Consider the following 24597-nt stretch of genomic DNA (forward strand, 5'->3'; position numbering starts at 1 on the left):
CGGCAGTTGCGGGACCTTAAGTACCTTGGCGTCACCCTCGACCGTCGCCTCTCCTGGACTCCCCACCTCCGGACAATCCAAGCCAAGGCACGCTCCCGCCTCAGTCTCCTCAAGCTCCTCTCTGGCCGTACGTGGGGTCTGGACCCCTCCACCATCCTCCACACCTATAAGTCCCTCATCCGCCCTATCCTTTGTTATGCCCATCCGGCTTGGATCTCCGCCCCCCCTACCTTTTATAAATCCCTCCAAATCCTTGAACGTCATGCTCTCCGCCTCGCCTATCGCATCCGTCTCCCCTCCCCCACGCGGATCCTGTACAATCTCATCCCCTTCCCCCACCTCCTCCTTTTCCTTGAAAGGATATGGATCCTGTACAACTCCCGCAAACTCGATCCTCCTCACCCGCTCGTCTCCCCGATCCTCTCCCACCCCCGCCCGCTGCCGCGCCTGTATTCGCACGTCCCACCCGGTCTCCATCTCTGCACCCTCCTTACCTTCTCCCAAGGTGGCTTCCGCCAGCTCCCCCTCCCTGATGATGCCCTCCTCCCCTCCATCTACCCCTCCTACCAACTTTGATCCTCCCGCCCTCCTTCTGTGCTTGCTCCTCTGGGCACCCTCCCTCCCTTCTCTCCCTTTTTCCCTCCCTCCTTCTTTTCTCCTCCCTCCTCCCCCGGGCCTCCCCTCCCCTGTCCCTCTCCTCCTGCCCCCGTCTCCTCCGCCATTGGCACCTTTTTCTCCCCTCTCCCCCACCTCACCCCTGTTCCCCTCTTGGCAGGTCCCCGGACTCGCACACGCTAAGTGGACATTCGCGCGCCGGAGATCACCGCCATCAGTGTTTCGTGTGTGCCGTCGTGTTTAGTGTTCCGTGTTCACCGTCACACTCCCTCGTTCACCAGTGCCATCGTCATCTTCAGTGTTTGTGCGTCGTCTCATCAGTTAGCAGTGTGGATTATCGACGAGTGTGAACGGCTCCGTGTTTGTCTCTATGTGTCTCCTGTTTTATTGCCCACCGTTCTGTAACTTATGTGTCTTCTCCTGTTTTTGCTGCTTGTATATTCTATGGCTGAAGAACAGCGTAGTGTGCTGCTGACAGCCTGCCTGTTGTACTGGCTTTAAAATAACAATAAAGTTAAAAAAAAAGCAGTTGCGGGTTGAGGTGCCGTGAGTGCAGCACGCGTTCTGAGCCCCTGCGGTGTTTGTGCAGACAATGGCGGACTGCGGCCGCGAGATGGGGGAGGTGCTGGAGGCGGCTGCGTCGCGCGGGGAGGAGGTCGAGATGAGGGAGCTGGCCGCCCGCTACGCCACCGACGTCATCGCGTCCGTCGCCTTCGGCATCGAGATCGACTGCCAGCGCGAACCGGACACCGAGTTCCGGCAGTGGGGGCGGCGCTTCTTCCAGCAGAACTTCCTCAACACCCTCAACCGGATCATCACGGCCATCAACCCCAAGCTACTCAACATACTGAGGTATGTGCGGCGTTCGTCAGCACTGTGCTTGCGTTATCGGAGCAAATCGCAGTTGTCAGTGTGTACGTATTGCGTCTCTGTAATAGCATAACTATATCACATCATAATCTTCGGAAAACAAAAATCGTTCCTGAATTCAACGAATAGCAAGCAGATTATGATAACGAACACAGGCCGAGGCAATGAATTAAAACTTGTACCGAGACCGGGTCTCGAAGCTTAATCCGCTGCCCACAAGGCAGACGGTCTAACCACAGCATCACTCTGTCACTGCAGACAAGACGTAAGTCTTGTGCTAGAGGTGCACTGCGGTTTGTGCATCTGCCTAGTGAGCCGGAGATATGAGCTTGAATCCTAGCTTATTCACAAAATTTTATTCATTTCTTCGGTCTATAGTCATTATCATAAATAAAATTGAGACTTAAAAAATCTTTGAAGCATAGAATTAATCTGATTACTAACGATACTTTATTTGCAACCTCAGGAATCTTAGACAAAATAAAAATATATCTTTTAACAACACAGAAAAATTTTTCGTGGAAATTGGTCGAATGTTCGTACCCATCGTGACAATTTTACACTGAAGAGCCAAAAAAACTGACAAACCAGCGAGTTATTGTATAGGGCCCCCGCGAGCCCGCACCACCAAATGGCATGGACTCGATTAATGTCTGAAGTAGCGCTGGAGGCAACTGCCATCATGAATCCTGCAGCGCCCTTCATAGATCCGTAAGAGCAAAAGGGTTGGTGGGTGGGGGTGGGGAAGAGGAAGGGGTGGAGATGACTTCTAAAGAGCACGTTGCGTGGCATTCCAGATATGATCAATAATGTTTATATCTAGGGAGTTTGGCGGCCAACGGAAATGTGTACTCAGAATAGTGTACCTGGAGCCACTCTGTAGCAGTTCTGGACGTGCATGTGTTGCATTGTCCTGCTCCAATTGCTGAAGTCCGTCGGAATGCACAATGGACATGAATGGATGCAGGTGATCAGACAGGATGCTTACGTACTTGTCACCTGTCAGAGTCGTACCTAGACGTATCAGGGATCCCATATCAGTCCAAATGTACACGTTCCACACTATCACAGAGCCTGCATCACCGTGAACAGTCCCCTGCTGACATGCAGGGTCCATGGATTCATGAGTTTGTCTCCATACCCATACACGCCCATCCGCTCGTTGCATTTGGAACGAGACTCGTCCGACCAGGCAACTTATTTCCTGTCATCTGTAGTCGAATGTCGGTGTTGGCGGGCCCAGGAGAGGCGTAAAGCTTTGTGTCGTGCAGTCATCAAGGTTACACGAGTGGGTCTTCGGCTCCGAAAGTCCATATTGATGATGTTTCGTTGAATGGTTCGCAAGCTGACACTTGTTGATGGCCCAGCATTGAAATCTGCTACAATTTGAAGAAGGGTTGCACTTCTGTCACGTTGAACGATTCTCTTCAGTCGTCGTTGGTCCCGTTCTTCCGGGATATTTTTCCAGCCGCAGCGATATCTGACATCTGATGTTTCACCGGGTTTGTGATATTCACGGCACACTCGAGAAGTGGTCGTTGGGGAAAACCCCACTTCATCGCTACCTCGAAGTTGCTGTGTCCCATCCCTTGCGCGCCGACTTAAATCATTATAACCTGCCATTGTAGCATTAATAACCGATTTAACAACTTGCCAGATACTTGTTGTCTTGTTGTTGTTGTTGTTGTGGTCTTCAGTCAAGAGACTGGTTTGATGCAGGTCTCCATGCTACTCTATCCTGTGCAAGCTACTTCATCTCCCAGTACCTACTGCAACCAACATCCTTCTGAATCTGTTTAGTGTATTCATCTCCTGGTCTCCTTCTACGATTTTTACCCTCCACGCTGCCCTCCAGTACTAAATTGGTGATCCCTTGATGCCTCAGAACATGTCCTACCAACCGATCCCTTCTTCTAGTCAAGTTGTGCCACAAATTTCTCTTCTCCCCAATTGTGTTCAGTATCTCCTCATTAGTTATGTGATCTACCCATCTAATCTTCAGCATTCTTCTGTAGCACCACATTTCGAAAGCTTCGATTCTCATCTTGTATAAACTATTTATTGTCCACGTTTCACTTCCATACATGGCTACACTCCATACGAATACTTTCAGAAACGACTTCCTGACACTTACATCTATACTCGATGTTAACAAATTTCTCTTATTCAGAAACGCTTTCCTTGCCATTGCCAGTCTACATTTTATATCTCCTCTACTCCGATCATCATCAGTAATTTTGCTTCCCAAATAGCAAACTTATGCACTACTTTAAGCGTATCATTTCCTAATCTAATACACTCAGCATCGCCCGATTTAATTCGACTACATTCCATTATCCTCGTTTTGTTTTTGTTCATGTTCATCTTCAAGACACTCTCCACGTTCAACTGCTCTTCCAGGTACTGTACTGTCTCTGACAGAATTACAATGTCTTCGGCAAACCTCAAAGTTTTAATTTCGTCTCCATGGATTTTAATTCCTACTCCGAATTTTTCTTTTTGTTTCCTTTACTGCTTGCTCAATATACAGATTGAATAACATTGGGGAGAGGCTACAACCGTGTCTCAGTCCCTTCCAAACCACTGCTTCCCTTTCATGCCCCTCTCCTCTTATAACTGCCATTTGGTTCTGTACAAATTGTAAATAGCCTTTCGCTCCCACTTTCAGAATTTGAAAGAGATTATTCCAATCAACATTGTCGAAAGCTATCTCTAAGTCTACAAATACTAGAAACGTAGGTTTGCCTTTCCTTGACCTTTCTTCTAAGGTAAGTCGTAGGGTCAGTATTGCCTCAAGTGTTCCAACATTTCTACGGAATCCAAACTAATCTTCCCCGAGATCGCCTTCTACCAGTTTTTCCATTCGTCTGTAAAGAATTCATGTTAGTATTTTGCAGCCATGGCTTATTAAACTGATAGTTCGGTAATTTTCACATCTGTCAACACCTGCTTTCTTTGAGATTGGAATTATTATATTCTTCTTGAAGTCTGAGGGTATTTCGTCTGTCTCATAAATCTTGCTCGCCAGATGGTAGAGTTTTGTCAGGACTGGCTGTCGCAAGGCCGTCAGTAGTTCTAATGGAATGGTGTCTACTTCCGGGGCTTGTTTCGACTCAGGTCTTTCAGTGCTCTGTCAAACTCTTCACGCAGTATCATATCTCCCATTTCACCTTCATCTACATCCTCTTCCATTTCCATAATATTGTCCTCAAGTACATTGCCCTTGTATAGAACCTCTATATACTCCTTCCACCTTTCTGCTTTCCCTTCTTTGCTTAGAACTGGGTTTCCATCAAAGCTCTTGATATTCATGGAAGTGGTTCTCCTTTCTCCAAAGGTTTCTTTAAATTTCCTGTATTTATCTTACCCCTAGTGAGACAAGCCTCTACATCCTTACATTTGTCCTCTAGCCATCCCTGCTTAGCCATTTTGCACTTCCTGTCGATCTCATTTTTGAGACGTTTGTATTTTTTTTTGCTGCTTCATTTACTACATTTTTATATTTCCTCCTTTGATCAGTTAAATTCAATATTCCTTCTGTTACCCAAGGATTTCTATTAGCCCTCGTCTTTTTACCTACTTGATCCTCTGCTGCCTTCACTATTTCATCTCCCAAAGCTACCCATTCTTCTTCTACTGTACTTCTTTCCCCCATTCTTGTCAATCGTTCCCTAATGCTCTCCCTGAAACACTGTACAACCTCTGGTTTAGTCGATTTATCCAGGTCCCATCTCCTTAAATTCCCATCTTTTTGAAGTTTCTTTAGTTTTAATCTACAGTTCATAACCAATAGATTGTGGTCAGAGTCCACATCTGCCCCTGGAAATGTCTTACAGTTTAAAACTTGGTTACTAAATCTCTGTCTTACATTATATAATCTATCTGAAACGTGTCAGTATTTCCAGGCTTCTTCCATGTATGCAATCTACTTTTATGATTCTTGAACCAAGTGTTAGCTATGATTAAGTTATGCTCTGTGCAGAATTCTACCTGGCGGATTCCTCTTTCATTCCTTACCCCCATTCCATATTCACCTACTATGTTTCCTGCTCTTCCTTTTCCTACTATCGAATTCCAGTCACCAATGACTATTAAATTTTCGTCTCCCTTCACTATCTGAATAATTTCTTTTATCTCATCATACATTTCACGAATCTCTTCGTCATCTTCAGAACTAGTTGGCATATACACTTGTACTACTGTGGTAGGCGTGGGCTTCGTATCTATTTTGGCCACAATAATCCGTTTATTATGCTGTTTGTAGTAGCTTACCCACATTCCTACTTTCTTATTATTTATTAAACTTACTCCTACATTATCCCTATTTAATTTTGTATTTATAACCTTGTATTCACCTGACCAGAAGTCTTGTTCCTTCTGCCAGCGAACTTCACTAACTCCCACTATATCTAAATTTAAGCTATCCATTTCCCTTTTTAAATTTTCTAACCTTCCTGCCCGATTAAGGGATCTGACATTCCACACACCGACCCGTAGAACGCCAGTTTTCTTTCTCCTGATAACAACGTCCTCCTGAGTAGTCCCCGCCCAGAGATACGAATGGGGGACGCCAGCAGAGGGCACCCACGGTTTGGGTCCCATCAAATGTGTTGCTTTTGCTACGTTCGACTGTCTCTCCAGCAGGCAATATACTCTCTGACGACATCCCAGTCACGTGAAACTTTTATAATTATCGCGGCAAGAGAAAGGATCACTGCCTGAAACAGTCGCTTTCTTTAACTCAGATGCTCAGGAGAACAGAATTTAAAACAATCATCCGTCCGCCTTTGATTCTGTCACACACGAACATAAGTAGATTTAAATGGAACTATATGATTCCAAAGACATTTTCAAGTCTCAAACATCTATGATATACATATGTAGAATGAAGCGATTAATGAAAAGTTGTATAAAGAAAAAATATTCGATACTGGGTCTCTTGCTCACTATGCAGTTGCGCTAATCAGTACGCCACGCTGGCAGAGTGGCTTTGCACAGCTGTACTGACTGCCCAGCATGCTTCACTCCTCAATTCGGATTCCCGTCCACGCCCCAGACAACTTGGCATTCCTTGTAAACTCAGACAGCACTGCTGAGGTTCTCCAACAGTATTGGAGCAGCACCTCAGCATCGAATGAAACCGAGGTTCCTGCCTGAAACCCAGGCAGAGATACTTTAATCAAATGAAACCATGCTATTCCAAAGACATTTTGAAGCCTCAAATATCTATGATATATACACTCCTGGAAATGGAAAAAAGAACACATTGACACCGGTGTGTCAGACCCACCATACTTGCTCCGGACACTGCGAGAGGGCTGTACAAGCAATGATCACACGCACGGCACAGCGGACACACCAGGAACCGCGGTGTTGGCCGTCGAATGGCGCTAGCTGCGCAGCATTTGTGCACCGCCGCCATCAGTGTCAGCCAGTTTGCCGTGGCATACGGAGCTCCATCGCAGTCTTTAACACTGGTAGCATGCCGCGACAGCGTGGACGTGAACCGTATGTGCAGTTGACGGACTTTGAGCGAGGGCGTATAGTGGGCATGCGGGAGGCCGGGTGGACGTACCGCCGAATTGCTCAACACGTGGGGCGTGAGGTCTCAACAGTACATCGATGTTGTCGCCAGTGGTCGGCGGAAGGTGCACGTGCCCGTCGACCTGGGACCGGACCGCAGCGACGCACGGATGCACGCCAAGACCGTAGGATCCTACGCAGTGCCGTAGGGGACCGCACCGCCACTTCCCAGCAAATTAGGGACACTGTTGCTCCTGGGGTATCGGCGAGGACCATTCGCAACCGTCTCCATGAAGCTGGGCTACGGTCCCGCACACCGTTAGGCCGTCTTCCGCTCACGCCCGCCTCCAGTGGTGTCGCGACAGGCGTGAATGGAGGGACGAATGGAGACGTGTCGTCTTCAGCGATGAGAGTCGCTTCTGCCTTGGTGCCAATGATGGTCGTATGCGTGTTTGGCGCCGTGCAGGTGAGCGCCACAATCAGGACTGCATACGACCGAGGCACACAGGGCCAACACCCGGCATCATGGTGTGGGGAGCGATCTCCTACACTGGCCGTACACCACTGGTGATCGTCGAGGGGACACTGAATAGTGCACGGTACATCCAAACCGTCATCGAACCCATCGTTCTACCATCCCTAGACCGGTAAGGGAACTTGCTGTTCCAACAGGACAATGCACGTCCGCATGTATCCCGTGCCACCCAACGTGCTCTAGAAGGTGTAAGTCAACTACCCTGGCCAGCAAGATCTCCGGATCTGTCCCCCATTGAGCATGTTTGGGACTGGACGAAGCGTCGTCTCACGCGGTCTGCACGTCCAGCACGAACGCTGGTCCAACTGAGGCGCCAGGTGGAAATGGCATGGCAAGCCGTTCCACAGGACTACATCCAGCATCTCTACGATCGTCTCCATGGGAGAATAGCAGCCTGCATTGCTGTGAAAGGTGGATATACACTGTACTAGTGCCGACATTGTGCATGCTCTGTTGCCTGTGTCTATGTGCCTGTGGTTCTGTCAGTGTGATCATGTGATGTATCTGACCCCAGGAATGTGTCAATAAAGTTTCCCCTTCCTGGGGCAATGAATTCACGGTGTTCTTATTTCAATTTCCAGGAGTGTATATCTGCGAACTGAAGGATCAGTCTTTAGTTCGATTATGAGGTGCTATTCCAATGTCGTAGGAGAGCCTCTGCAGTGCTGTTTAAGGGGAATACCGAGTAGGCTGAGGTGTGGGTGGGAATTCGTCTTGAGGAGGGAGGCGTACTGGGGTAGTAGCCGCAGCTCCAGGCAGATGTAGCGGTTAGCTCACCTGCCTAGTGTGCAGGGCATCACGGTAGATTTATACTGCAGATAGTCTTTTGAATTTAAAACTATATTGCAGATACTCTTTTGAATTTTTCAACTCCCTGTGAGCAAGTAACAAGTACATGCTATTGATTTCAGGGTGAAGAGCAACGCTTCTGCCGTCTCGCACTACTTCCGCAGCATGGTGCGGCAGACGGTGAAGTACAGGGAGGAGAACGGTGTGACGAGGAATGACTTCATGCAGCTGATGATCGAGCTCAAGAACAAGGGCTGCGTGGGCAGCGACAAGCCTGGGGCGCACAAGGAGAAAGGCGAAGAGGACACGTGGAGTGAGTGTTCGATACTTCAGTATCTGCTCTGGTGCTGCTTCTCCTCCTTGAACTGCAATGCCACAAGATATCAAGATACCGATGTTAATAAGGGAAATTCATTCGATTAACACATTTTTTCCCAGCTAGGAACACATGTTTATTCGTAAGTACGTCTGGCTTTTCAAAAGATGACTGCACGAAAACTGCGAGACGTGCCGAAAGTAGACACATATCAGTGGATAGAGAACAGGCCGGCCATGGCGTGCCAAACTTCACACGTGTAGCGAGTGCGGGCCGAGTGCGGGCAGCGTGCGGGTCGAGGCTCGGCCTGTCACTCGGCTGCACTCGGTCCTTCTCGGGTGAACCCGGAGCAGCGAGGCATTTCGTTTAGCTTCTCCGTGCAACATTTTTCGGCCGGCAGAACTCTCTGCGTTCGGCAGAATCGAGGTGTCCTGGCTGTTAAACCTTCGCTATTTGTTCACAGTATGAAGGACATTCACAGGTACCATGGCTTTTTGCACAAAAAGAGGCAGTCTAGCGATCTATGGCCACAAGAGTTTAAAACGAATAGGAATGACGTAACAGAGGGATGAGAATTCTCACAAGGGAACCTCCCCATCGCACCCCCCTCAGATTTAGTTATAAGTTGGCACATTCGATAGGCCTTGAAAAACTAAACACAGATCAATCGAGAAAGCAGGAAGAAATTGTGTGGAACTATGAAAAAATAAGCAAAATATACAAACTGAGTAGACTATGTGGAACATATGCAACATCAAGGACAATGTAGGGCTAGGAGCATCGTGGTCTCGTGGTTAGCGTGAGCAGCTGCGTAATTAGAGGTCCATGGTTCAAGTCCTCCCTTGGGTAAAAATTTTACTTTCTTTATTTTCGCAAAGTTATGATCTGTCCGTTCGTTCATTGACGTCTCTGTTTACTGTAATAAGTTTAGTGTCTGTGTTTTGCGACCGCACCGCAAAACCGTGTGATTAGTAGACGAAAGGACGTGCCTCTCCAATGGGATCCGAAAACATTTGATCGCAAGGTCACAGGTCAACCGATTCCTCCACAGGAAAACACGTCTGATATATTCTATACGACACTGGTGACGGCATGTGCGTCACATGACAGGAATATGTTGTCGACTCACCTAACCTGTACACTTGGCGAATGGGTAAAAAGGTTCTTCTACCTTGCCCGATTTAGGTTTTCTTGTGGATGTAATAATCACTCCTAAAAAAGTGATGAAAACATAAGCGTATGTCACATAAACTGAAAATAAAATGTTAAAATTTTCACCGGAGGGAAGGCTTGAACCAATGACCTCGACATCCGCAACTGCGCACGTTAACCACGGGACCACGGCAACCGTGAGCTTATTGGTTCCTTGTTGTTGCTTATCTTGCGCATGGACTACTCAGTTTGTATATTTTGCTTATTTTTTCACAGTTCCACACAACTTCTTTCTGTTTTCTCGATTGATCTGTGTTCAGTTTTCCAAGGCCTATCCACTGTGCCAACTTATAACTAAATCTGAGGGGGGTGCGATGGGGAGGTTCCCTTGTCAGTTCGCCTACTCACTAGGCAGATGCACTATCCACTACGGCATCCCGGCCCAGTCACTTTGTACAATTGCACGGACTTCCATAGTACACTTCCCTCCTCAGTCCAAACCCTGCGCCAAACCCTGGGCCTTCCCCCTAAACACGAACGGCGAGTTGAACAGAGGAGGAAGGCACGCTAGCATAGTCTGTTCCTTTCTGCCAAGCCACTGTGCCATGTGGCGTAGTGAGTATCTGCCTAGTGACCAATTCGAATCCTCGCCATCCTACAAATCTCCATTCGTGGCGTCAGTCAATGTATAAACGACATACAAGTTCCAGACTTGAAAAGGTCTCTCGAACTACATAGTTTCATTTGGTTTTTTCTTATATCGTACAAAACAGTGAGCTTCAGTTTCTCCGCCACATCTTCTCTGGACAAAACCCTCCTTATGGTATGATGTCTTCAATAAGAAAGATACGCTTCCACATCTGTGATGCCAGCAGGAAGGAAACAACAACGTAGCCAGGAAATGGAAAGCAGCGTATTGAGGAAACATAGATTGATCAGTTTTTCGAGCAACAAATAAGTAAATGGTCCGCTAGAATAACGCTTTGACATAACGCCCAGGCGAAGGGTCAACTGTATGGATAATATAAAATGTGTTTCGTATCTTCGAGGGTAACACTGGTGTTGGTAACAATACAAAAACAACAATCACTAAAAATATGTCAAAAATTAAACAGAATATCATCGTGATGTATCTCATACGATTCCCTTTGATAAGGAGATTATGAAACTGAAACTGGATTTTGTCTAGGCAGAGTATTACGAAAGTTATAGATGTATCCTTATCGAAGTTAATCAACAGTAACTAAGATATGTTTTTAAGTGAAGCTAATTATCAAAATCGATGTATTTTAACCTTCGACTGAAAGAAATTTATTGTCTCGAAAGGAGTTTATAAATCAGTGCCAAAATTAAGATAAGCATTTCTGTCACTTCAAGGTTGGTTGGTGGACTATCACAGACAAAACACTACGTTAATTCGAATAAGAAGAGGTTCTGAATTCCAGTACGTTAGTAAGATGAGGATAATTCATGAAAGGGAAGTCACAAAGCGAAAAATTGCACCGCACGAATAAAGCTGGTAAAGTAAGTTTAATAAAGGATCGCCGTGGAAAGAGATGGATAATTATAAGCAATTTTATTTAGCCATCAAAAGGCCTTGTTACATGAGAACCGACTTTTACTACGTAGAATCTAGATTATGACGAACAAAGCAGTCTTTATCTGAAGCAATCGATTTGGTGCAGAATAGTCTGTCTCAGTAAATCTTGGGTTTATGAAAAGAGCGACCATTTCAACAGAATACTATCACAACCGCCAGGAGGAATCCGACGAAAACAGACTTCCATTTATGTATACGTGTAAATTCGATGAATACAAAAATCAGAGCTGTAAAAGAATGATCTAAAACGTCATGTGTTATAATTTTGATGTGTAGGGTCAGGTAATTGTTTATCGACTACTTCTACTTCGAAGTGCTTTGTGATGGTAAATTTACTAACTATCGCGTGAAATATAAAACGTGGGCAACTTTTCCAGAGTTGTCGATGGACGACGTGGCCGCGCAGGCGTTCGTGTTCTTCCTGGCGGGAGTTGATGCACTTTTTAAGCGCCGAAGGACTTGCATTGAGCGTGGGGGAGATTGTGTTGAAAAGTGATACCGCTTTGTACCACTTCTGCACAATCAATAATATTTAAAAAATATTCAAGGTTTTCGTCTGACTGGCCATCGTAAAACGAATAGGAATTATGTAACAGAGGGATAAGAATTCTCAGTTCGGCTGCTCACTAGGCGGGTGCACTGTCCACTACGGCATCCCACCCCAGTGACTTTGTACAACTGCACGGACTTCCACAGCTCACACCCCTCCTCAATCCAAATTACCATTCACACCTCAGCCTCCCTGCTGTTCCCAATAAACACGAACGGCGAGCTGAACTGAGGAGGAAGCCATGCTAGCTTAGTCTGTAACTTTCTGCCAAGGCACTGTGCCACGATGGCGTAGTGATTAACGCATCTGCCCAGTGATCAGTTCGAATCCTGGTCATGCTACAAATCTCCATTCGTGGCGTCAGTCAATGTACACTCCTGGAAATTGAAATAAGAACACCGCGAATTCATTGTCTCAGGAAGGGGAAACTTTATTGACACATTCCTGGGGTCAGATACATCACATGATCACACTGACAGAGCCACAGGCACATAGACACAGGCAACAGAGCATGCACAATGTCGGCACTAGTACAGTGTATATCCACCTTTCGCAGCAATGCAGGCTGCTATTCTCCCATGGAGACGATCGTAGAGATGCTGGATGTAGTCCTGTGGAACGGCTTGCCATGCCATTTCCACCTGGCGCCTCAGTTGGAGCAACGTTCGTGCTGGACGTGCAGACCGCGTGGGACGACGCTTCATCCAGTCCCAAACATGCTCAATGGGGGACAGATCCGGAGATCTTGCTGGCCAGGGTAGTTGACTTACACCTTCTAGAGCACGTTGGGTGGCACGGGATACATGCGGACGTGCATTGTCCTGTTGGAACAGCAAGTTCCCTTGCCGGTCTAGGAATGGTAGAACGATGGGTTCGATGACGGTTTGGATGTACCGTGCACTATTCAGTGTCCCCTCGACGATCACCAGTGGTGTACGGCCAGTGTAGGAGATCGCTCCCCACACCATGATGCCGGGTGTTGGCCCTGTGTGCCTCGCTCGTATGCAGTCCTGATTGTGGCGCTCACCTGCACGGCGCCAAACACGCATACGACCATCATTGGCACCAAGGCAGAAGCGACTCTCATCGCTGAAGACGACACGTCTCCATTCGTCCCTCCATTCACGCCTGTCGCGACACCACTGGAGGCGAGCTGCACGATGTTGGGGCGTGAGCGGAAGACGGCCTAACGGTGTGCGGGACCGTAGCCCAGCTTCATGGAGACGGTTGCGAATGGTCCTCGCCGATACCCCAGGAGCAACAGTGTCCCTAATTTGCTGGGAAGTGGCGGTGCGGTCCCCTACGGCACTGCGTAGGATCCTACGGTCTTGGCGTGCATCCGTGCGTCGCTGCGGTCCGGTCCCAGGTCGACGGGCACGTGCACCTTCCGCCGACCACTGGCGACAACATCGATGTACTGTGGAGACCTCACGCCCCACGTGTTGAGCAATACGGCGGTACGTCCACCCGGCCTCCCGCATGCCCACTATACGCCTTCGCTCAAAGTCCGTCAACTGCACATACGGTTCACGTCCACGCTGTCGCGGCATGCTACCAGAGTTAAAGACTGCGATGGAGCTCCGTACGCCACGGCAAACTTGCTGACACTGACGGCGGCGGTGCACAAATGCTGCGCAGCTAGCGCCATTCGACGGCCAACACCGCGGTTCATGGTGTGTCCGCTGTGCCGTGCGTGTGATCATTGCTTGTACAGCCCTCTCGCAGTGTCCGGAGCAAGTATGGTGGGTCTGACACACCGGTGTCAATGTGTTCTTTTTTCCATTTCCAGGAGTGTAGATTGATCCGTTTTTCGAGCAACAAATAAGTAAACGGTCCGCTAGGATAATATTTTCACATAACTTCCAGGAGAAGGGTCAGCTGTCTGGACAATATAAACTGTGTTTCGTACTTCAAGGGTATCACAGGTGTTGGTAAAAATACAAAAACAAAAATCACTAAAATATGTCAAAACAAAAATTAAACGGAACATTATCGTGATGTATCTCATACGATTCCCTTTGATAAAGAGATTATGAAAATGAATCTGGATCTTGTCTAGGCAAAGTATTACGAAAGTTATCGATGTATCTTTAACGAAGTTTATATTACAAAATCGGTGTATTTTAACCTTCGTGTGAAATACATTTACTGCCTCAAAAGGAGTTCATAAACCAGGGCCAAAAATAAGATAGGCATTTCTCTCACGTGAAGATTAGTTGGTGGACTGTCATGCACAAAACACTACGTTAATTGCAATAAGAGGTGGTTCTGATTTCTAGTTCGTTAGTAAGCTAAGGAAAATTTATGAAAGGGAAGCCACAAACCGAAAAATTTCACCGCGCGTATAAAGCTGGTAAAGTAAGTTTAAGTAAAAGATCGCTGTGGAAAGTGACGAGTAATTTCAAGCAATTTTATTTGGTGGTCAAAAGTGGCTTGTTACATCAGAACCGACTTTTACTACGTAGAATCTAGATTATGACGAACAAAGCAGTCTTTATCTGAAGCAATCGATTTTTTGCACAGTACTCGGTCGCAGTAGATTTTGGGTTAATGAAAAGGGCGACGATTTCAATGGAATACTATCACAACCGCCAGTAGAAAGCCGGCGAAAACGGACTGCCATTTATGTGTACCTATAAGTTTGATGAATACGCAAGTAAAAACAGTAAAAGAGTGATCCAAAACGTCATGTGTTCTAATTTTGATGTGTAGGGTCAGGTAATAGTTCGTTTATCGACTATTTCTACTTCGAAGTTCTTTGTGACGGTAAATTTATTAACTGTCGCGGTAAATACAAAATGTGGGCAACTTTTCCAGAGTTGTCGATGGACGACGTGGCCGCGCAGGCGTTCGTGTTCTTCCTGGCGGGCTTCGAGACGTCTTCGACGACCATGAGCTTCGCCCTCCACGAGCTGGCTCACCACCCGGACATCCAGGCGCGAGTGCAGGAGGAGATAGACGCAGTCCTTAAGCAGCACGACGGAAAAGTCACCTACGAGTCAATAAACAGCATGCACTACCTGGAAAAAGTAGTCGCAGGTACGTGCGAATTTACGGTTTTTTCTCTCTATTTCACAGTTTTGTCATAAATATGACGAGTAGCATGGAAGAGAATAATTTCAGTTTTAACAAGATTGACATAAATCGGAAAGAAGGATGGTTGTTAAACAGGTTCGTGACACCTCAAATTAAAATCAGAAACAAGATAGGAACAAGCCTACAAGTATAAGAAAACGGTGAATTACAGTAAAAATAAACCCTCGCTTCAAAGCATCTGATTGCCCGCCTTAACTAAAGAGCCTCCCGTGAGGCAGATGATCTCGCTCGTATTTCCAAAATACAAAGATGACAAACACTTTGCAACTCACACAGAATTCTGTGTAATGTCCATCACATTTCTGTCAGAAATAACAATTACTGACGTAAATTATCAATTTGTGATTCAGAATCTCCAAGTTAATTCACATGGGTCCTTGCCATATTTCTATTACATCATCTATAAAGAATTTCTGCCTACTTATTTTTCCTGTGTTCGCGGTCCGTTTCATGTGTGCTGCCATTAGAACCTTGTCCTTGTTGAGACCTACACTCCTGGAAATGGAAAAAAGAACACATTGACACCGGTGTGTCAGACCCATCATACTTGCTCCGGACACTGCGAGAGGGCTGTACAAGCAATGATCACATGCACGACACAGCGGACACACCAGGAACCGCGGTGTTGGCCGTCGAATGGCGCTAGCTGCGCAGCATTTGTGCACCGCCACCGTCAGTGTCAGCCAGTTTGCCGTGGCATACGGAGCTCCATCGCAGTCTTTAACACTGGTAGCATGCCGCGACAGCGTGGACGTGCACCGTATGTGCAGTTGACGGACTTTGAGCGAGGGCGTATAGTGGCCATGCGGGAGGCCGGGTGGACGTACCGCCGAACTGCTCAACACGTGGGGCGTGAGGTCTCCACAGTATATCGATGTTGTCGCCAGTGGTCGGCGGAAGGTGCACGTGCCCGTCGACCTGGGACCGGACCGCAGCGACGCACGGATGCACGCCAAGACCGTAGGATCCTACGCAGTGCCGTAGGGGACCGCACCGCCACTTCCCAGCAAATTAGGGACACTGTTGCTCCTGGGGTATCGGCGAGGACCATTCGCAACCGTCTCCATGAAGCTGGGCTACGGTCCCGCACACCGTTAGGCCGTCTTCCGCTCACGCCCCAACATCGTGCAGCCCGCCTCCAGTGGTGTCGCGACAGGCGTGAATGGAGGGACGAATGGAGACGTGTCGTCTTCAGCGATGAGAGTCGCTTCTGCCTTGGTGCCAATGATGGTCGTATGCGTGTTTGGCGCCGTGCAGGTGAGCGCCACAATCAGGACTGCATACGACCGAGGCACACAGGGCCAATACCCGGCATCATGGTGTGGGGAGCGATCTCCTACACTGGCCGTACACCACTGGTGATCGTCGAGGGGACACTGAATAGTGCACGGTACATCCAAACCGTCATCGAACCCATCGTTCTACCATTCCTAGACCGGCAAGGGAACTTGCTGTTCCAACAGGACAATGCACGTCCGCATGTATCCCGTGTCACCCAACGTGCTCTAGAAGGTGTAAGTCAACTACCCTGGCCAGCAAGATCTCCGGATCTGTCCCCCATTGAGCATGTTTGGGATTGGATGAAGCGTCGTCTCACGCGGTCTGCACGTCCAGCACGAACGCTGGTCCAACTGAGGCGCCAGGTGGAAATGGCATGGCAAGCCGTTCCACAGGACTACATCCAGCATCTCTACGATCGTCTCCATGGGAGAATAGCAGCCTGCATTGCTGCGAAAGGTGGATATACACTGTACTAGTGCCGACATTGTGCATGCTCTGTTGCCTGTGTCTATGTGCCTGTGGTCCTGTCAGTGTGATCATGTGATGTATCTGACCCCAGGAATGTGTCAATAAAGTTTCCCCTTCCTGGGACAATGAATTCACGGTGTTCTTATTTCAATTTCCAGGAGTGTATTTTTGACGGACAGAGAGGTCTTAACTCTGTTCCATCACAGTTTATAAGACACAAAATATTCTTTGCTGAGAGAAGTAGTGCGACAGTTTAAAAGCTTCACTGTCATACGATAGTCCCAGTACTGAAGTTTCCGTCCCGAAATACGTATTTAGTTTTTCTAAGGTTTCCGTAAATAAATAAAGGCTATTTCTTGAATGGGAAGTTTAAAATGTACACGGAGAATTTCATTGCCCCATCCTCATTCATATCGAATGTGTGCAACGTCTATAATTACCTCGACGTCGATGAGACGATAAATCTTTCTTTACGCCGAATTTCGACAGTCAAATCTATTTGGAACAGTTTCTTCTCGAGAAACATTTATAAGGAAATTTTCTTCGCTTCGAGAAGGGATAGTGAATCCACGCGCGAAGGTGGAAGGTGGAAGGGGGAGGGAAGGGGGGGGGGTGTCAGTTATTTGCTTCATCTCTCTCAGTATACTATCCTTCAGTATCGACGTGGAGCATAAGACCTCCAATACGTAACAGTAGGTGTGTTTCTTAGCACGTGATGGATTTTTCCGCGCTGAAGTATAAATGACATATGTAAACAGGAAAAGGCACACTGTGCATATGCAGCACGCTAGAAGAGATTACCATGCTCCCAAGAACTTTTAAACTATGGCGATAATGTAATGTTTATAAAGGTGGATCAATGCTTAGTTTCTATTTTCTTAACTCCCCCCCCCCCCCCTCTATCTAGCATGCCATCAAGTGAAACTAACGCAGTTGTGACATGTAGTGTAGATGTAGCAAAAGGTACGTGCGTGTGTGTGTGTGTGTGTGTGTGTGTGTGTGTGTGTGGAAAAAGGACGAGCAGACGGAAAATATCTGAGAGAAAACTAAGGAAAGTTCGGATCGCTCCTTCATCAAAATTTGCAGGGAACCGATAAGAATTCACCGTTATCCTCTTTAAGTACACGGAATTAAGTGCAACTAAAGGTTAACTATTTTCTATCTGTGTTTATATTGGGAAAGGAATTAATTCCCATAATTATCAAGCATCAATTTGGCCAACTGCAAATTGCTTCCCAATAGCACGCGGCACTAAATGTCTGAGAAGCTACTAATATCTGCAGAAATTCATCCTTTGCTCACCTAGAAACATTTATATACCCTTCCAAAAGACAATGATGGCCAAGAAGGCAACCGATATTATCTAGAGATCTCTGGCGTTACAAAATCTGGGCCTTTTTTCTAACGTAAAGCGGCGAAATGTGTGCATTATCAATATTTATACTGGCGGGACCGAGCAAGATGGTCCACTCATTGAACTCGTATTCTGGAGAACTTCAGTTCTAATTCCCTGTATGCCGATTCTAACTTCCGCGGTTATCCTAAATCGAGAGCAATGCTGGGACGATTTCTCTAAGAAGTACGCTGTTGATTTCCTTCCTCAGACCGAGTTCGTTATCTGTCTCTAATAGCCTCGTCGTCGACGGATTTACATGTCTTGGTCTTCCATCCTTCTCCTGTTGGATAGTTCCACAAGGACTGAGGGCCTTCTTGGTAACGATAAGTCGATAGTATTGCGAACAGTCCCTTTTTCTCAATTATCGGCGGAGGCATTTTATATGGTTTCAACCAGTAAGAAGAGTCCTTTTTGGAATAATAGCTGTAAATGAGAAAACACGGAAAGAAAGTTGTTTCTACTGTTCCTGTTACAGAGACGCTGAGGAAGTATCCACCACTTCCTGTACTGAACAGGGAGAGCAACGCCGTGTACAAGATTCCTGACAGCGACGTCGTCCTGGACAAAGGGACGCCCGTCGTGATACCAGTGTACGGTCTGCACCACGACCCAGAGATCTACCCAGACCCGGAGCGCTTCGACCCCGAGAGGTTCTCTGAGGAGCAGAAGGCGCAGAGGCACCCCTACGTCTACCTGCCGTTCGGGGAGGGCCCCCGCATCTGCATAGGTGAGCCCTGCAACCGGCTGCCACTTTACTCACGTACACTGCGCCTCAACCATCACAGCTCCAGTAAATCCATAGAACGACAACTGCACCAGCGTCAATATTTAGTTTGCGGAAAGATTTTGGATTAGTTAAAGAGGTACTTACGTGTCAAAGTGAAAGGTAACAAGTTCCTGATTATATTTAGCAGCTCCTCTTAATTTATTTACAGGGTGTTACAAAAAGGTACCGCCAAACTTTCAGGAAACATTCCTCACACACAAAGAAAGAAAATATGTTATGTGGACATGTGTCCGGAAACGCTTACTTTCCATGTTAGAGCTCATTTTATTACTTCTCTTCAAATCACATTAATCATGGAATGGAAACACACAGCAACGGAACGTACCAGCGTCACTTCAAACACTTTGTTACAGGAAATGTTCAAAATGTCCTCCGTTAGCAAGGATACATGCATCCACCCTCCGTCGCATGGAATCCCTGATGCGCTGATGCAGCGCTGGAGAAGGGCGTATTGTATCACAGCCATCCACAGTACGAGCACGAAGAGTCTCTACATTTGCGTAGACAAGAGCTTTCAAATGCCCCCATAAATGGAAGTCAAGAGGGCTGAGGTCAGGAGAGCGTGGAGGCCATGGAATTGGTCCGCCTCTACCAATCCATCGGTCACCGAATATGTTGTTGAGAAGCGTACGAACACTTTGACTGAAATGTGCAGGAGCTCCATCGTGCATGAACCACATGTTGTGTCGCACTTGTAAAGGCACATGTTCTAGCAGTACAGGTAGAGTATCCCGTATGATATCATGATCACGTGCTCCATTGAGCGTAGGTGGAAGAACATGGGGCCAAATCAAGACATCACCAACAATGCCTGCCCAAACGTTCACAGAAAATCTGTGTTCATGACGTGATTGCACAATTGCGTACGGATTCTCGTCAGCCCACACATGTTGATTGTGAAAATTTACAATTTGATCATGTTGGAATGAAGCCTCATCCGTAAAGAGAACATTTGCATTGAAATGAGGATTGACACATTCTTGGATGAACCATTCGCAGAAGTGTACCGGTGGAGGCCAATCAGCTGCTGATAGTGCCTACACAAGCTGTACATGGTACGGAAACAACTGGTTCTCCCGTAGCACTCTCCATACAGTGACGTGGTCAACGTTACCTGATACAGCAGCAACTTCTCTGACGCTGACATTAGGGTTATCGTCAACTGAACGAAGAATTGCCTCGTCCATTGCAGGTGTCCTCGTCGTTCTAGGTCTTCTCCAGTCGCGAGTCATGGGCTGGAATGTTCCGTGCTCCCTAAGACGCCGATCAGTTGCTTCGAACGTCTTCCTGTCGGGACACCTTCGTTCTGGAAATCTGTCTCGATACAAACGTACCGCGCCACGGCTATTGCCCCGTGCTAATCCATACATCAAATGGGCATCTGCCAACTCCGCATTTGTAAACATTGCACTGACTGCAAAACCACGTTCGTGATGAACACTAACCTGTTGATGCTACGTACTGATGTGCTTGATGCTAGTACTGTAGAGCACTGAGTCGCATGTCAACACAAGCACCGAAGTCAACATGACCTTCCTTCAATTGGGCCAACTGGCGGCGAATCGAGGAAGTACAGTACATACTGACGAAACTAAAATGAGCTCTAACGTGGAAATTAAGTGTTTCCGGACACATGTCCACATAACATCTTTTCTTTATTTGTGCGTGAGGAATGTTTCCTGAAAGTTTGGCCGTATCTTTTTGTAACACCCTGTATATGGTTTCTTTTCCATAGGAGCTCGACTGCGCTGCAGCAGTAGATATGACAAAGGATTGTAGCTATCATGGGAAGTTGATGGACTTGCCAGCTGTCGACCAGCTTTGTACACTCTCTTCAAGTTTCGCCAATAATGAACTGACTGCTGTTTTTTAACAAGACAAACACCAACGCTATACCTATATAATAATGAATACAGGCAATGGATTAAAATTTTACCTTCAACCATCATCTGCCGACTACAGGCAGATGATGATTGAAAGTATCGCTCTAGGAAGCAGAATTCTGTTAATAAAAATATTTCTGGCCCCTTTTTTGATCATAATCGAGGCGGAATCTTCTTACAGGTCAGTAGGAGCCTGAAGTTGGCGTAGTAAATTGCCGAAACTGGTAGCCAAATAAAATATGTTAGGAAACTAGACGACTGGAAGGTGATGAATTTGACGTCAAAATAAAGCCCAGTAGAAACGCAAATATTAAAAAAAATTGATGCCTTTTAAAAGATTTAAACAAACTTCGAAATTCTGACATTTTTCAGGAACTGTCGACAGTACTGACAGTACTCCAACGAGAAATTCAAAGAAATTTACACGCCGGATGAATGTAGCTTTATAGACGATTTTTAATGAAAAATGAAGGACGTTCAGCATATAAACAACCTGATCCGTCGAAAAGAGTGAGATATACAGTAAAAATTTATACACTGTATGAGGTAAGTAGCGGTTATTGTTACGGTTCCAAAATACAGAACTGATCGGAATACTAGTGCACCAGAGAATGTTGTCATGGTCTTGCCACAATCCGAACTAAATAAGGTTCAAAATGATTCAAATGGCTCTGAGCACTATGGGACTTAACATCTGAGGTCATCAGTTCCCTAGAACTTAGAAGTACTTAAACCTAACTAACCTAAGGACATCACACACATCCATGCCCGAGGCAGGATTAGAACCTGCTACCGTAGCGGTCGCCCGGCTCCAGACTGTAGTGCCTAGAACCGCTGGGCCACTTCGGCCGGCGAACTAAATAAGGGATATTCTATACTTTGTTTCTTAATAATACTCCTCTCCCAAACCTCTTTTTAAAAACAGGAGAACGCAAATGTTATCGGGACAGTTCACAGAAATGAGCGGAATGCGCCAAAAAATATTCAAGGACATACGTTCTTTAAAAAAAAGGAAAATTTTCATGGCGAAGTTGTAATAATTTGCAGGCTCTGGTATGGAAGGACAAGCGTGAGCTGTATATCACATCAACGGACCACGGCAGTGCAGAGATGGTTGAACACCTAGACAAACAGTTTAGAACAACAATGATCCCCGAATGCATCCTCGAATACAGTAACTGCTTTTAAAGATTAGATGTTGGCCTTTTTCCAAGTCATGAGAAAAGTCCTCGAAGCATACCGGCCGGCCGCTGTAACCGAGCGGTTCTAGGCGCTTCAGTCCGGAGTCGCACAGCTGATACGGCCGCACGTTCGAATCCTGCCTCGGTCATGGATGTGTGTGATGTCCTTAGTTGGGTTTAAGTAGCTCTAAGCCTAGGGGACTGATGACCTCAGATGTAAAGTCCCATATTGCTTAGAGCCATTTGATTTGAAGTATACCGAAAAGTTGATTATATGTATGTCGGACGTGGCTCTATTACATATGTAGATTATCCATAAAAAGATACACGGTCAGGAAAAGAAAACATATGTCGATCAGCGTGTAAATGTAGCATAGGTAACTGTAAGAAATGTCAATTACCGGACTACGAAAAGCGTAGAAAACACAGTGCCAAGTGGCTTTACATCTACCGCAATGCTTTCTAAACTACCTTGCCACCATGCCATGCAGGATTACTAATTTCTGGAGTTGTAGGTATTTTCTTGTCAGAAATTCGTTTAAGGGGTGCAGTTCTTCTTGTAATTGACAGTTTGACAGTCTATACTTTACGGCCTCGTGTTATTTCAGTCCTTCTGATGATGTCACATATGAAGATGCTCCATATGTATTTTTGGACTTTTTTAGGTCTGAAATATTTAAGAAGGGACCACGAATCAAATTAGTGTTGATATACACCAGCCATTGGGCTTTTACTGCGATTGTTTCGTGCATTATGCTGTCCCGTTCAGCACACGACGTCACTAAGAGCCTGGGCACGGATTTCGTCGAACTGATTAGTACAGCAAGGAGTAAAATCGCGAGTCCCTAGCAAAAGTCTCACGTCTCTCCGAGAAAGCAGTTGACCCTAAACAATACCAGGAAATAGAAAGTATGAAAATTTTCCCTAACAGTTGGGATGTATAATGGAAACATAGATTACGCGTCTCTAACAGAGTGGAGTGTTAACGATATCACGAAACTACACCAATCAACGCTACTGGAAGAGGTTGCCTTTACTCTGCCTGGAAGTGACTGCGAAAAATGAATTGGTAACGAACAAGATTGGGAAGCAACACTGAACGCGTTATCAGACAGCTGTCTCTAACAGTCAGTTGGGAAGTCCAGACTCTAAAAAAAACTATTTGAAACCTCCTGGCTACAAACATACCTGACCATTTCCAGAATTTTTCCTAAGAGAAAAGGGCCAGTGACTATTATTTGTAAATCGAATGGAAAATGCTGAACTGGATATGCAAATTTTCTCCAGTTAGCTTGGTTACTGAACAGATTAAACATTTTACAGTGAATATTTGATTTGCAGGAATGGTCCAAGTTGTATCTCCGGACCATATAATGAATGTGGCTTGTTTTCATGTTTCAGGTATGAGATTTGGGTTGCTGCAAACTAAAGTCGGGCTCACCAACATTCTCTCGAGGTATAACATAGAGCCATGTGAAAAGACCATCCGCCATCTGTCCTTCGAACCCAGGGCGATAGTCCTCACACCAAAAGGCGGTATACAGCTGAGGCTCAGCAAGAGGAACAAAGTCTAGTGTTCCTTATATGCCATTCGATATTGTATAAAAGACAGCTATTTAATATTTTTTATATGTGTACATATTGTAATAATTTTTTTTTTACTGAAACCTTATCATATTGTTAGTAATAAATAGAATATCATCTGCCAGAAGCCTTATCATGCATTTCGTAACTCACTCATAACATGAGCAGTATTCCCATACAAGTGAGTATAAGAGATTTGCAAGGTGTCATGAACTGCGACTTTGTAAACCACACTGTGTGCACTATCCATTAAACATTTGACTCTGAAGAACGCATTAACTGATTACAAGATAATGCTTTCGACAGACACGTTTACACATTTTTTTAACTTCGAATGATACGCGTCACGATGTTGTCACTATCTTTTCAGACAATTTTCTTTCGCTAGAAGCGGGTAATTTTTACACACAGCTTAATAGCAGGCCATACGAGGAAGCAAGGAACGTTATTTGATGATAACTGCACGTCACAGCTGTTAACATAATAAACCATTTCTGTATCTATGCCTACAGTTTCAGCGACACCATGTGATAACAAATTTTTGGCGATAGATGATCCCGCTGAAGCAGGTTATCTCTCATTGTGTAGTGAACATCTGACCGGACTCCTTTGGCTAGAAATGACAGGTATTCATAGTGGTTAGTGAGAGGTCAGGGGTGCCCTAGTATAAGGAAACAACTAAACGGGCATGGGAAAGGTGCAGGTCATTCATCACAGGTCATTCGTTACTTCACGGAAGTCCAAGGATCTTTTATTTGCACAGATACCAAAAACAATAAAATACAAATGATTCAGGCAGTTACTCCAAAATTTCTTCAGCTGAACCAGTTGATGATCAATTAGTTAATTTAAACGAATAAAATGCACCAATTTATGAAGGACTAACAAGCAAGTAGTACAATCAAATATAACTCAAACAAGCGTTTAGCGCTGGGTGAACAATGACACCAGTGATGCTAAAGACTATAATT

General features: G+C 46.0%; 1 protein-coding gene across 1 annotated transcript in view; it reads left to right on the forward strand.

Annotated features, from left to right (window-relative positions):
- LOC126191285 (probable cytochrome P450 6a14) overlaps positions 1-23644 on the forward strand; it is a 51280-nt gene extending 27636 nt beyond the window's left edge. The window contains exons 3-7 of the mRNA XM_049932093.1: positions 1205-1467; positions 8455-8645; positions 14768-14989; positions 18667-18918; positions 23444-23644. Of these exons, the coding sequence (XP_049788050.1) occupies positions 1205-1467; positions 8455-8645; positions 14768-14989; positions 18667-18918; positions 23444-23616 (1101 nt within the window). The 3' untranslated portion in view covers positions 23617-23644. The remainder of the gene's footprint in view (positions 1-1204; positions 1468-8454; positions 8646-14767; positions 14990-18666; positions 18919-23443) is intronic.
- The last annotated feature ends 953 nt before the right edge of the window (positions 23645-24597 follow it).

The sequence above is a fragment of the Schistocerca cancellata genome, chromosome 6, assembly GCF_023864275.1.
Source record: "Schistocerca cancellata isolate TAMUIC-IGC-003103 chromosome 6, iqSchCanc2.1, whole genome shotgun sequence".
Taxonomy (NCBI): Eukaryota; Metazoa; Arthropoda; class Insecta; order Orthoptera; family Acrididae; genus Schistocerca; species Schistocerca cancellata.